Here is a 13663-nt window from a genome sequence, read left to right on the forward strand (position 1 = left end):
GCAGTGCTGCTCGGAATGCGGTCCACAGATGCTTATCTAAGAACCATTTCACACTCTGACGAGACAAATACAGAAACAGACAGTGTTTAAAAAATAGCATAGTAATTTGATTGAGTAATTTATTCCTGTTAAATCTAGTCAGGATAAAACTCAGCCTTCCATTTTGTATTTTTTATTTCATTTTCTTAGTAACTAACTTTAATTGTACTCTGTGGAAATACTGGTCTCCAACAGATTAGGGAGGAAACAGAACATTCGAAAGGCACTGCTTTAAAGGGTCCAGGTTCAAGAACCACTAATTCTTCTCCAAAGCATCCTGATGCTCTTGATGAATGGAGCTTTTACAGTTTTGAACACTTGATCTAAGCCTCTCTTATGCATCTTATAACTTTCCACCTAGATCGTGTGTTTGTGTGTTTTTCTTATCTTTCTTATATTTTTCTTATCTTTTCTGAATAATTACAGCCTCCCTGAGGACAGGTTATGTATCTTTCACACCTCATAACTGGCATATAATTCATAAACTCACATTACACTAATGGACTGGATGGATTAGCCACTGATAATTATTCACAGGTTTGAAGAGGGGAGAAGTTGAAAAAAAAAGATACAAAAGGAACATCTTTTCCTGAACTTGAATTGGGAGTGGATTGAGAACAGAGTTTAGATAGTACCCAATTCCACATTTTGTAAATAAATATTTAGATCAGTGAGAGACCTGAGCCCACACAGAAACCATATTTCTGCTCAGTGAGAAACTAATAAATTGTCAAAAGTTAATTTTTTAAGTCAAATGTGTATCTTAAGAAACTCGACATCGCCCTGCCATTTCAGTACAAGCCACACAGACACATTTATGGCAGTCTCTCAGAGCCACGGCCGGAACACTCAGGTGTGAGCGCATGCGGCCACCTCCAGCGCGTCCAGACTCCGGTCCTTTACCAGTGGAGCTGATAACCCTCCTAGTGACTGATTACGGAAAATACAACAGCACCTTTACTCGGAAAGTCGGCTCCAGACCCCACTCACCAAAGTATTCATCGGCGGGTGGATTTTCCATGTCGTACAGCATCTTCTTGGTCAGGTGCTCAAGCTCATCTTCAGGGCGGAATGAGGGGGTTGCCGCCGGAGGCCCCAGGGACCCTGTCTGTCCACCCTGAAAGGCAGAAAACAAGAGTCCTTTAAGTGCAATCTAGACATCAACCAAGGCAATCAAGCGTGTTTGCATGGTAGAGGGGCAAGCGCTGGACTTGGCTGTTAGGAGGCCTGGGATTAAAATTGGTTTTATCAGCTGCTCAGTGTCTGACCTTGGAGGCACCGCCTTATTCACTTGCTTTATCCAAATGAGCCGTCTATTGGGCTTTAGAAATCCATGTTTACAAAGAACGGGACTCTATTTCATTCAACACTGCTAAGCAGTGACTATGAGCCAGTTGCATATTTATTAAAAAAAAAAGATTAATAAATTGGGCTTCCTCCTACGGAGCTGAGTCAGGTGAGTGATACAGGCACCCTAATAATTAAAGGTAACTCCCTAACCAGGGCACAAAGGGGGCCTGAGGGAAGCAGCCCAGAGGAGAGACGTTGGCACAGACTAGGACTTATTTAGCTGAAGGAGAGGAAATATACAGGTTGTGCTTTCTCACGTTCAGGTGAGGAAAAAGCCAGGGGGCATAAGGAGCTCCAGGCAGTTGCGTATTTCAGGACAAGGTATAACGTTTGAGATAAGAAAGGTACGGGGTCCAGAAAGTGAAGGACCTTGTGTTTCAGGTAAGGAGGTTGAGTCATCCCCTCTGCCCTCAACCCCCATGCCGAAACACTGCAAACTGCCAGGTATCAAATGAGGGAGGTAAACCAGCAGCACTGACAATGGATTGGTGTTTAGATACGTGGATGCACTTGAACTCTAGCAACGTAAGGGAATCAGGTATCAGGTGAAAGAACAGCTGCAGTAATCAACCAAGAATCCAGAGTATGCAGAGAAGGACGACCGGATGCCAGATGTAAAATAGCTTTGTGCTGTGTAAATAAGATGAGATTTATTATATTTTCCTTTGGCTAGATCACAGCTTTGACCATTTCCAACATCACACCCCAACATCTGCAAAGTGTTAAAAAGACACTGTTATAAAAGATTTGCAGATGATGGTAATGATGTTCCTGTGGTTAATGGGAAGAGCCGGGGTTGGGAATGCTCTTCCTTGACGTTTATGCATTCTTAAAATTGTTGACCAAGACTTTCCCCTTTTACTCTAGTTTACAAGAATCAGTTCAACAAAACTTGAAAGCTGCTTATTCATTTACCCATTATCTTCTCTATACCAAATGAGTTTTTGGATGTAAAAATCTTGTAAAGAACAAATCCTTATACAAAAAGTTTTGTTATTACTACCACCATTTATTTCAATAACTCCAAGATGGGTATTAAATATTTGTGTTAGTCTAAGGCATGAAATCCCTTCTAAACACACATAAAATTGCTGATTGGTGCTTATTTGGTCTTTTCTCTATAGTTACCTTTCATTTCTCAGGTTTAAACAATGTACAGAAAATTAGAGTACAGACATGTAGATGGCTCAAGAGACCAATATATTTTTTTATGTTGGCCACTACCCTTACCTCTGGGATTTTATTTCATTGTCAGATAATTTGGATTGGAGATTGGACAGTGGTGAATAAGCTATGGCATGTGGCAGGAGACAGATAAAAAATAGAGCTGCACGCTGGCATCTGAAGAATCATTACCTCAATCTACTCATTGTGGGATAAAGAAATTGACACCCCAAAAAATCAGGGCAGGGCTAATTATGATAAAAGCCAGGATAAGAGCCCATCCTGGAGTCACTTATGTATTCTATAAACATTAAATGTTAAACTCCTCTAAACTGCAAATAATGCCTGCTCTATAGAGTTAGTGTGAGGGTTAAAAATGTTCTTAGATCATTCATATTTCTTTTGTTTACTTGTTTATCTGCACGTTCTTACAGCGTCTACTTTGTGTACCTTCTGCAAGCATCAGGGAAGAACACCAAGATGTATTAGACACAGTCTTTGCCTTTGAAAGGCCTAGAGTCTATCTAGTAGGGGTGACAAATGTACACAAGTGATTAATTATAAAAAGCACACTCTATTGGTGGGAGTGTATGCAGATATGGACATTGGAGGGGTGATTCCTAGTATTATTAAACTTCAGATTGCTCTTATATGCTATCCACTTTTAGGAAAATGTTACAGAAATACTCAAATAAGAACATAAAATTATTTGTGGATATGCATTGTGATAGTGGCATTGTGGTTGGAGATAGATTTAGCTTAGGTGAATTTGTGAACCTTTCAGAACTTCAGATTCCTTCCTGTAAAGCGGGCTTGCCAATGCTACCCCATAGTCTTTGTGAGAATAAAATGAGATAGTTTGCATTTCACACCATATACAGCTTAACTACTTTAAAGCCATGGTAACAAAGGGTCTCTGGATCTCCCAACCTGCCTCTGAGGGAGGGGACTATTTTAGTTCAGGTGACAACACTGAAGATGAGATGGGAAAAGTATCTACATCTTTTTTTGCAAGTTTGCAATTAAGAGATCTTGAGCCCCATATTTGGTGTCATCTGACTCCAAATTCTATGCATTTTTTTTCCAACCAAGCATTGCTTTCCATAGACTAAGTGTTAGAAAAGTATGAAATATTCATAGTATTAGCTGTTTTAATTTAAATCAACTAGTAAAGAAAATCTGACAATTCCTGCTTCCAGGGTTAGGGTGAACCCTCAGGGAATGGACACAAATTTATCACTGTTTGGCCTTAATACCTGCTTGCTTCCCTTTTAGGCATAAACATAGGCAGCGAGAAAGCCAAGTGTGTCCTCTGTAAATCTAAGAGACAGTAATTCAGATTCTACCCTGAGCACCTACGTTTCAAGCAGAGGTCTAATTTCAAAGCACTTACCTTGTCAGTATTCCACAGATTTTAAGAAAAAAATGTGTATATCTTTCCTTTTCTTCTACAAATACTCCCTCCTGTTTGCTTGTGACACTTTCTGAAATAACACATTTGGAAAGGCTCTTTTCTTTTAGATTCTAATCTCACATAATGCTGATCTTGGATTCCTAGTATTTCCTATGAATAAAGACCCCAAGAGATCATCTCTTCCAGTGTTTCTGGGCCTTATTTGGCGAGAGAAGTCTCCCCACCTCCCACTTCTGGTGCGTAATACTTAACACGTGTGGAATCGACAGCGGTAAAAAATAAGTTCTTTCCAGTTGTCTCTCTCACCTGGGAAGATATAACCCAGGACTTTTCTTCCGGGTTCAAGCTCATAAACAGTAGTTTAATACTCTTCTCACTGGGATGATGAGATCTCTTTCAATTTCTCTCTCCCAGGAGTTCTTAAGACTCAATGCATCCTAAGAAAAATTAGTAAGTCTGTCCAATTCATTGTTTAATAAGCAGCTTCTAAAATTGTGTCTGGGCAATAGAACACGACTGAAAATTTGTTAGTAGGGGTGGGAGAGGGTTGGCATAGGATGCTCTATGTTTTTTTTTTTTTTATTTCTTCAAAGGTAGAAATGTGAATAGAAGCAGCAATGTATTCATTGTGACAAAATAAAATTCCTTGTATCTATATGACCCTTTTCAAGGTGCCAGCTTCCATATATGTGCTATCACGAATATTTATACAACAGCCCTGGACAATATATATTCTTATTTTATGGATGAGGAAACTGAGGCTCAGAGAAGATGAGGAGCCACTCTGTGTGAAGTCCCAGCCCTGAAGGACGGCAGAGCCCTAACTGAGACCAGGTGTGCTGAGTTGGGCGTGTTTCTGCTCCACTTCGATGCCTCTCCAGGTTCCCATGCTATTGCCTCCAAGCCCACTAGCTCTATTATTCTGTAGTAATTTGGATTTTAATCTACTGACCATATTATCTATGCAAAGATTTTTTTTTCTCAGAGCGGAGGCTTACTGCTAAATAGTGAAACAAAAGCACTGCAAAACAAATAAAAACAAAGCCTCTAGCCTTTTCTAAGAATAAGACATTCTTATAAGTATCAGTATTAATCACTAATATGTGTGTTCTTTGAAATACCTGACCCCTACTAAAGGCAAAAAACATTATATGACCCACAGGTCAGTTATTGAGAAATAAATTTCAGAGAACTCCTTCAAAATTCTCTTAACATACCTTTCCTTAGGAAATGCCAAGTACTAAGCAATACCATTATAACGTCAAATTATTCAGGATTCCTGCTCCCGACTACTCAGCTTAGGAAGAAAGAGATACGAAAACAGACAATTACAACAAAGTGCACATACTAAAACACAGGTATGATTCAGGGTTCTGTGATGGGAGAAATGAACAGAAAGGAGGTGACCTCTTAGCGTGATACTAAAGGATAGACTGGATTTCACCAGAAGAAAGGAAAGAGAGAAAGAGAGAGAAAGAGAAAGAAAGAAAGAAAGAAAGAGAGAAAGAAAGAAAGAAAGAGAGAGAGAAAGAAAGAAAAGAAGAAAGAAAGAAAGAAAGAAAAGAAGAAAGAAAAGAAGAAAGAAAGAAAAGCCATTCCAAGAACATTATGTATAAAAGAACAGGTGGGTTAGCAAATATGTGAAGAAACAGAGGAGGAATGGAGCTAGGATGAGGCTAGAGAAATGAGCTGTGGTCAAAGTCAGGACTGTTTTAGGCAACAGAGAATCATTAGGAGATTTAAACATGGTGGGCTGACTTTACTAAAGTCATGCTTCTGAAATATGACTGCTGGCAAACATCTCAACACCAAAGCCAATGATGCCTTAAAAAATGCAACCAGACGTCACGGTATCTGAGCAATTTAATGGCTAATATGCTTTAAAAGGACTGATGTTTACTAAGTGAGGCAGAGACTGCTAACTGCTTGCCAAAATTTGTTTCTTCCCTCTTCTGAACACATAGCTGGAGTACATTTTCCATCCTCCCCTGGAGCTAGATGCGGCCACAGGCGGCACAGGAAAGAAGGAGCTTACGCCCTGGAGGCGAGCCGTCCACTGACCAGCTGGCCTGTCTCTCTTACTGAAAGGAGCCTGGGAAGAAATACGCTCAGAGATTAATGGTTGAAAGTGATAGTGATGTGACAGTGGTTTAAATTCTTTTTTAAAAAATATTTTCCCTTCTCTACAATGAAGATTTTTCCTCAGATGTGAAATATATATATATATTTATATATAAAATATATATATATATATATTTTTTTTTTTTTCCTCTGACATGAAAGTGTCAGGAAACAAATGTCCTGGTATCTACAATAGCTTCTCTCTGCCATGGTTCTTTTCTTGATAGGGACCCAACTGATTATCATTGTAGGGGAGGCTTACTATGAGTACTGCAGCCAACTTTGGGCCTAGGGCCCTGGTAAAGGTTACGGGCGAGACTGCACCAAAGTGAGGACGGTCCCTGCAAACGAAATGCACACGGACAGAATCTGCTTGGTGAGTGAGAGCACTCCACCCGATTAAGAAGGACACAAATAACAATACCTGTCATGTATTGGAAGTGCTGTGTGAATTCCTACATCCGAACCCCTAGGTACCTACAAGAGGCCGTTTCATCTCTCTGATCTTAGTTCTGCTTTTAACTTGTCCAGTAATTGTGATCAAATCATTTCTATTCCCTGAGCCTCGGTATCTTTATGTGTAAAATAGTGTTTTCAAAGACTCCTTTGATTCTACTCTATCATATTTTTGTGCCCATAATATGCAAGACACATATCATTACAGATATTTATAGTGAAATCACAGATACTCATATTTATGAATACTTTGTAGTTTATAAAAACAGACACACACTGAGTAAGTGGAAACCTCATTATTACAGAGATTTCCATTTACAGGAGAACTTAAACCACTTGTCAGCACCCCCTGAAACAATCTAGAACCTCATTCAGCACTCCGAGTCTGAGTAAGCAGCGGGCAGGTCACAGGTTTTCTGCAGCACACTGAACTGTCACTACATGTGGGGCATGAAGTCAAGAACACACAAAGGTTAACCGCCCTTCCCTACCACTGCCCCTCTGTGGCTGGAGAAAGGAGAATTCCGTCCCTCCTAAAGAGAAAAGGCAGCGTGGTAAACACCCTGCATGAAAGACGCAAACAGCGAAGACCCCCAGGAGAACACCCCCCCACCTGGAATCTTTGCCACCACCAGTTTAACTATGGAAATGTGTGTGCTAAGGCTCCATTTTACAAAATGGTTGCCCAACCTGTCATCACATCAGCCTCCTGGGTGACTCTGCTCCTGACCTCAGCGTAGCTCATTTTTCTCCCGGAGTCCTTATCCCCGGTTGATTTCCTAGCTGCATAGTGCTAGGTAACTTGGACTTAGTGCGGATCTGAACCTTACCAGAAAAGCACCGCCCAGGCAGATAAAACACCAGGAAAAGGCAGCCAAGATATTCAGAGAGATTACATGATAATGAATACTCTATCACTCTGGGTACCAGAGCTGCTCATTTTTCTTGTCCATTTGCAATGATGTACAAGAGGTTCCTTCTCTCAGAGGGAAAATAACTTCAATTATGTGTTCTTGAAAAAAAAGAAACATTGAAATTATCTTCTTTCAAAAGGTAGAATTAGCCCCATTTTGGAGCTGAAAGCCTGCCAGAAAAAATATATTTCTGATATTTTCGTTCTTTTTTTTCTCCCCCTATTTAACTGTGTCAAGTTTGGAGTCTGCAACTTCCTGAGGCTGCTTCTACTTTCTGACTCTAACTGAATTATCACCTTCTACGCATAACGTCTCACTGGGTAGTGGAAGGAGCCCCACCTCAGGCCAAGGGCAGAAGATTTGCTGGACACCCGGCCCACTTCATGTGTAAAGCAATGAGTCACAGACAAGGAAGCACGGAGGAGAACCAAGCGCGGAGGAGAACCACCTATTAACAATCAGAAACCCACAAATGAACATTCCTCTCCCAGGTTCATGGGAGCAGAAAGCCATGCTCTTAGTTCTTCTACTGCTAAGGTCCCTTTTCTTGGAGAATGAATGGTATGGGCACAACGAAGACCACCCAGAAAATGTGACGTTAAAATTTGATTCTAGCTTGGAAATCCATTCCAGTTAGTCTTCAACTTTCAAAAGCTTGATTTTTCACAACTTCTTTTTCATATTCATTTTCTTATGCCATGCACTGATGCCCCTAAATCACTTTTCTCAGGCCAGATGTGGAGTCATAGCCAAGGACTGATGATTCTGAATTGTGACATGGTGCAGCTGCAGGACGTCACTGCAGCCAGGGAAGTATGGGTGCCCACCAAGAGGAGGTGGTGTCTGCACACCAGGGTGTGATGGTGATGCGGGATGAAGCTGAGAGAAAGTGCCTCCCTCCGCACCCACCACTCTCAGTCCCCAAGCATCAGGGAAGCCTCAAGAGTGCCCCGGCCTGGACCAGGCTTGTTCCTAAGCCTGATGTCTAGGTGCCTATCTCAGTTCCCTGAGGGCTTGATTCTCTTTTACTGTTTATCTCATCTATAACTGGAAGATAATAATATCTAATTCATAGGAAGAATCTTTGTAAAATATCAAACATCAAATAAATGACAGTTACAATCACCAGGCAGGACATCTTACAAACCACCAACAAAGATGATTTTCTTCTTGGAAGTGGCATGTCTGCAGAGTGATAGTGTCTCTCCAGTAAATCTCCACTCTTCTATTTGCTGATCTGGTACTTCAGTCTAATCTATTTGAATTTCACATTAATTGTAAAATTACAATTTTTGTAAAAGAGATGTAATTACTCTAAGTTCTTTTAACTACAAACCTTCAAATGCATGACATTTGGGGAATATGTGCTTTGCTGGCTCCTCAAATCACTATACTCTCTACGCCGTAGCCTTTGGCGCCAAAGATGAATGGTGAAGCAGAGCTCATGTTTGGTTATTCAGAGCGAAGCAGCCTCCCTTATGCGCTCCTGCCTAGATGAGCTCCAGGCAAAAAAAGGCACAACTGCAGGTGCTCTCCCACCTGGGAGGCAGGTAGGGAAGGTGAGAAGAAGGAGCCCCAGATCCTCAGGGTCAGGGAGAAGCCAGAGCAAAGATCTCTCGCCAGCCTACATCCAAGTTCTCAGTTCACGGCTACTCCTCTCCATATTCCCATATTCTCCGTGGTCGCCACACTTTAAGAAGGCAAACCCTCCTAAAAGGAGAAAGCCAGTGGCCTCTGTGGCAGGTGATAAGATCTCTATCAATTTGCTCCCGTCCTATATACCACCTTACATGATTCCTACACAAGGCTAAAAGAAGCTGTTTCCATCACACTACAGCTAAAACCTACATGCGTTTCTTTCCGCCATTAATTAGGCTTTATGTGTGTTATGCACAAGGGATTTGATATAACAAAGGCAAGATGATGATAAGACATTATTTCCATTGGCAGCCTTCACCTCAGCAAGGCTCAAGACACAAAAGTTTGATGAATGGGATGAAATGTTCATGGCTGTGTTTTCAAACTAAACCCAGGTCTTGGTCTTGGCTATGCCCTACTAGTACTTGGCAGCGACTTCCGCTGAGAAGACATCTTTGTTCGGTTGCCTGGAATGATGCAAAAGGACAGTTGCACCAACATTGGGAAGAAAGGTGTTACCACACTGCACTGCTTTCCATATTTTGTCCTGTGGAAAAGCTATCCTCAACCAGACATCCTCACATTTGTCTACCAGGGCTCTAGCCCCCACCGTGGCTCTAATTCACTGGGTTCAAAATGAGGTTTTACCAATTCCTTATTGTTAGATATTTTGATCGTCTCATAATTCTGGTTATTATGTAAAAACCAGGAGGACATTAAAATAATACTAGTTGATAACTACAAGTGTATATAAGTACATATGTAAGAGAGCTGGTGTGTACGTCTGTGGAGGTATAAAAAGCCAGATACTAGAAGGAAATATACCAAAATGTTAAGAGCTCATGTTAGGACCATGGACGTACGAGCAAATTAATTTTTTTCTTTTCAATTTTTAAATTGTCTAAATAGAATATAATAAAAACATGAATGGCTCTTAGAAAATAACAACTATATAAAACATAGGATTTCAGTCTTTTCTTTAGTATTTTCAGACACGAAGCCAGAAGAAAATGAACAACCTAAAGTGGGGACAATTTGTCCAAAAAAATACAGACACCTAGATTTTTCAGTCTGATATGCACAGAAACACTTTCCTACTATACAAGCTGTTTCTATCTAAGTGGGCTTGACAGATGCCTGAACGTGACACAAGACACTGAAATAACATGCAAATCAGTTTTCGGTTTTAATATGCAAATATGACGCTTGGCACATCACTTTCCATGGCTGAGGTAAATTTCTGTTTTTGAGATTTTCGTGGGAAATGCACGCCGGCAAACAAATGGTTAACTCCCCATATTTCACCTAACACGAGGTGGTTTTCATTTGAGTCAGAAAGGTTCTTGCTCAGCGATCCAAGGCACTTTGGATGCTAAGAAAGGGCATGTGTTTTATTCAGTAACAATGCCACCCGCAGCAAACAAGTCCGCCCTCTGACAGATGCGCTGATCACACTGGATTTCTGCTCCTCGGTGGGGAGGCAGGCAGCGTCTCCGTGGGAATAACGGAGAAAAGGTTTTTTGTTTGACCTGTGAAGATCAAATCAAAGTAGCCCAACACGGTGGGAAGACAAGCTTCTGGAGACAGAAGAGGAAGGCGTCGAAAGTCCTTGCTCCCGGGTATTGGAACAGTGTGGAAAACTGTGGCCTTGGTGGCACCTACGTTAAATCAGCCACAAGCACTAGAAATTAGGTATTATGGCAATCAACAAGTTAATGAGATATATTCAATACCCCAATTACTGGAACTAAAATTCCAGTTCAAGGAATTTATAATCCAGTGAAGAAATCAAGGTATTTCTCCCCATGTAGGGGGAGAAATAAAGAATGAAAACTGATCGTTGACAGTAATCAACGTGGCTCAGAGTGTAGGCTCTTGGGGCTACCTGCTTGGGTTTAAACCCTACATCCACTAATTAAAACTGTGCGACTCAGGGCAAGATGCTTCCTTTTACTAAGTATTAGTTGCCTAAACCCTAAAGTTGGGTCGCTAGGACTGACCCCACGAATAAGGAGATGGACTACGTCGGTCACTTACTGCCTGCACTGATTAAGAACATTTACTTATCCCTAAAGATTTGTTATCCTGTGATAGACACCACATGATCAACATCAATGGATGATACAGATTTAGACAGTAGGCTGGAGCCTATCAAAAGCATGCTGGTGGGATAAGGGCAGGGTGACTCAGGACTTGAAGGAAAGGAAGAAAAGCCTTCACATTCCCATGCTCCTCTACAGGCCACAAGTGTGTGTGCAACACTCACACTACATTTCACTGAATACTTTCCAAAGCAGGAATGTGTTTTTTGTACAAAGAGACAAAGCAAGTTAGTTGTTTGTTAAGTGACGATGTTAAGTAGCTTTGTGGAAATCACACCCATAGGCAGTGGCAGAGCCAGGAGTTAAAACATGAGTCTTCCGATCCAAGCTCAGTGTTTTTCCACTAATTTCCAGCTGCCTCTATATATTCATTTAGAAATATGAAACTTACATGATTTGTCATAAAGGTTAATCAAGACAGTCAACCTCACTGATTAAAGCATGATGCTAATTACACCAGAGGTTGGAGACCAATGTGGTCCCATTTACTTTCAGAAACACTGATTGTGGTGTAATGGAGAAAGTGTGGGCTTCGGAAGCGAAAAAAAGCTGGTTCAAATGCCAAGTTATATGACTTGTTTTGCATAACATTTCACAAGTTTTTTAAAACTTGTCTTAGCATAAATGTCTCCATCAGTAAATGGGGTCGGGGGCAGGCAGGGGAGGGGGGGTGCTTCCATTCCAGGGCCATGTGAGTCATACCTGAGATGGTACGTAGCATGTGCTAATATTTAATAGGGGCTCATGACCTGTACTAAATGCTCACAATCAGTCTGTCAAATCTGAGCTACGGAGGCCTTTCAAATGTGGCAGGAAGGTGGATGAGGGAACATGAATGACTCAGTGTTGTTCATCGGCACTGCGGCAGAGGGGAAGAAAGCGCGTGCTCTGATACTGACTCTAAAGGCCAAAAGCATTTAATATTTCTAACTGAGTAGCAACCTTGATTCAAACAACAGTGATTCTATTGAAGGACTATCCCTTTCCCTACACTCTGAAAGGTAGAAACACACAGGTTTTTAATTTATTGATTGAGCTCTGGTTTATGAGACTGAAAACTAAGGCAGACTGAGGGTTTAGCAGGGGCCAGACAATGTTCAAAATGTTACGTTAACTCACTTCATCACCACAGCAACCCCATCTGATTGCACAGTCTGATTTTACAAATGAGAAAACGGAGGCACAGAGATCACCTTGCCAGTAGCTGGGAACTTGGAGTTTGAATCTAGTCGTCAGCTCTAGAAAGTGCAAGCTTAACCGTCACACAAACTGCCTCAGCATCTCAGCCCACTTACCTTTTTTTCAGTGGAATTTTATGACTTTATCTCCTTATGTTTAGGAGAATTTAACCCTGTATGATAAATCTTGAGCTATCAAAGGAAACTTCCGTAGGGACCAGTACTACATTTTATGACATGATTTCACCTGTGTAGAAACATGGCAACCAAGAAAACAACAAACACCCTGGGTAATTCTGACACAGGTCAACAGAATTGACACAGACAAGACTGAGAGCGACATGGCCATTTTTGATGTCCTCACTCATGATTCAGCAAGAGAATTAGAACTTCTCTTCAAAAGACTGCTTCCTTTATCCATATCCATATCCATATCCATATCCATATGAGCTGGAGGGAAAATGCTAAATCTTAAAAGGGTAAAAGGAAATAATATATAGCACCGTGCTAGAGGTGGGCAGAGGGAAAGTCACATAAAGGGACACTAATACTCTAATATTAAAAGCTAAAAGATACTACCACTTCCTAGTGACCGAAGTAATCTTTTTTTTTTTTCCTTGCTGGGTTACAGCATAGGCATGAATAAAATACTACGAAATATTCTGTTCTGCAAAAACTTGGGCTCCACCAACATGTGCTAACCCATCGTCTATTTGGGAGGTAACTGTAGATCCTTTGCACTCTCCGAGCATTTCAAAAACAAAAGACATATTGGAGATCATTTAGTGGTAGAGGAATCCCTTCATTTATGATGAGGAAACTGAGAGTCAAGGAGGGGAACTGAGTTGTCCCAGGTCACCAAGGAAAATGAGAGGCAGAATCAAGAAGAAGGGCTCAGATCAGGAAAGTAGGGTTACTTTGAAACGAGACAGTTCCTTTCCCACTAGGAAAGAGTCACTCAGAACAGTGATGCATCCTCGATGCCCTACAAAGTATGTTTGTTCTTGGCAGAACTTTGGGAGCCCTCATCTGCATTGAGGCAGCACTCTGAGATCCCGAGATGGAAGCTGCTATAAAGCGAAAATCAGGGCTGTTATTCTCGGCGAGCCTACACAGACTGACAACAGCTGGCACGAACAGATGTGGTCCACAGAGGAGTCTGCTGGCTGTGCTGGTGCCGTCCCTGGGCCGGTCTCCTTTTCCTCGACTTAACAAAGGCTGTTTCTCCTCATGTGACGCAGACTCCTTGAGCCACTTCTTGTTACAGGTGAGCCCAGAGTCCTAGCC

General features: G+C 41.4%; 1 protein-coding gene across 8 annotated transcripts in view; it reads right to left on the reverse strand.

Moving 5' to 3' along the window:
* LPP (LIM domain containing preferred translocation partner in lipoma) overlaps nucleotides 1-13663 on the reverse strand; it is a 629562-nt gene that overhangs the window by 160420 nt on the left and 455479 nt on the right. For all 8 annotated transcript variants that reach the window (XM_032482352.1, XM_032482344.1, XM_032482364.1 and 5 more), the window contains one exon: nucleotides 1030-1156. In XM_032482352.1, the coding sequence (XP_032338243.1) occupies nucleotides 1030-1156 (127 nt within the window). The remainder of the gene's footprint in view (nucleotides 1-1029; nucleotides 1157-13663) is intronic.

The sequence above is a fragment of the Camelus ferus genome, chromosome 1 (assembly GCF_009834535.1).
Source record: "Camelus ferus isolate YT-003-E chromosome 1, BCGSAC_Cfer_1.0, whole genome shotgun sequence".
Classification (NCBI taxonomy): domain Eukaryota; kingdom Metazoa; phylum Chordata; class Mammalia; order Artiodactyla; family Camelidae; genus Camelus; species Camelus ferus.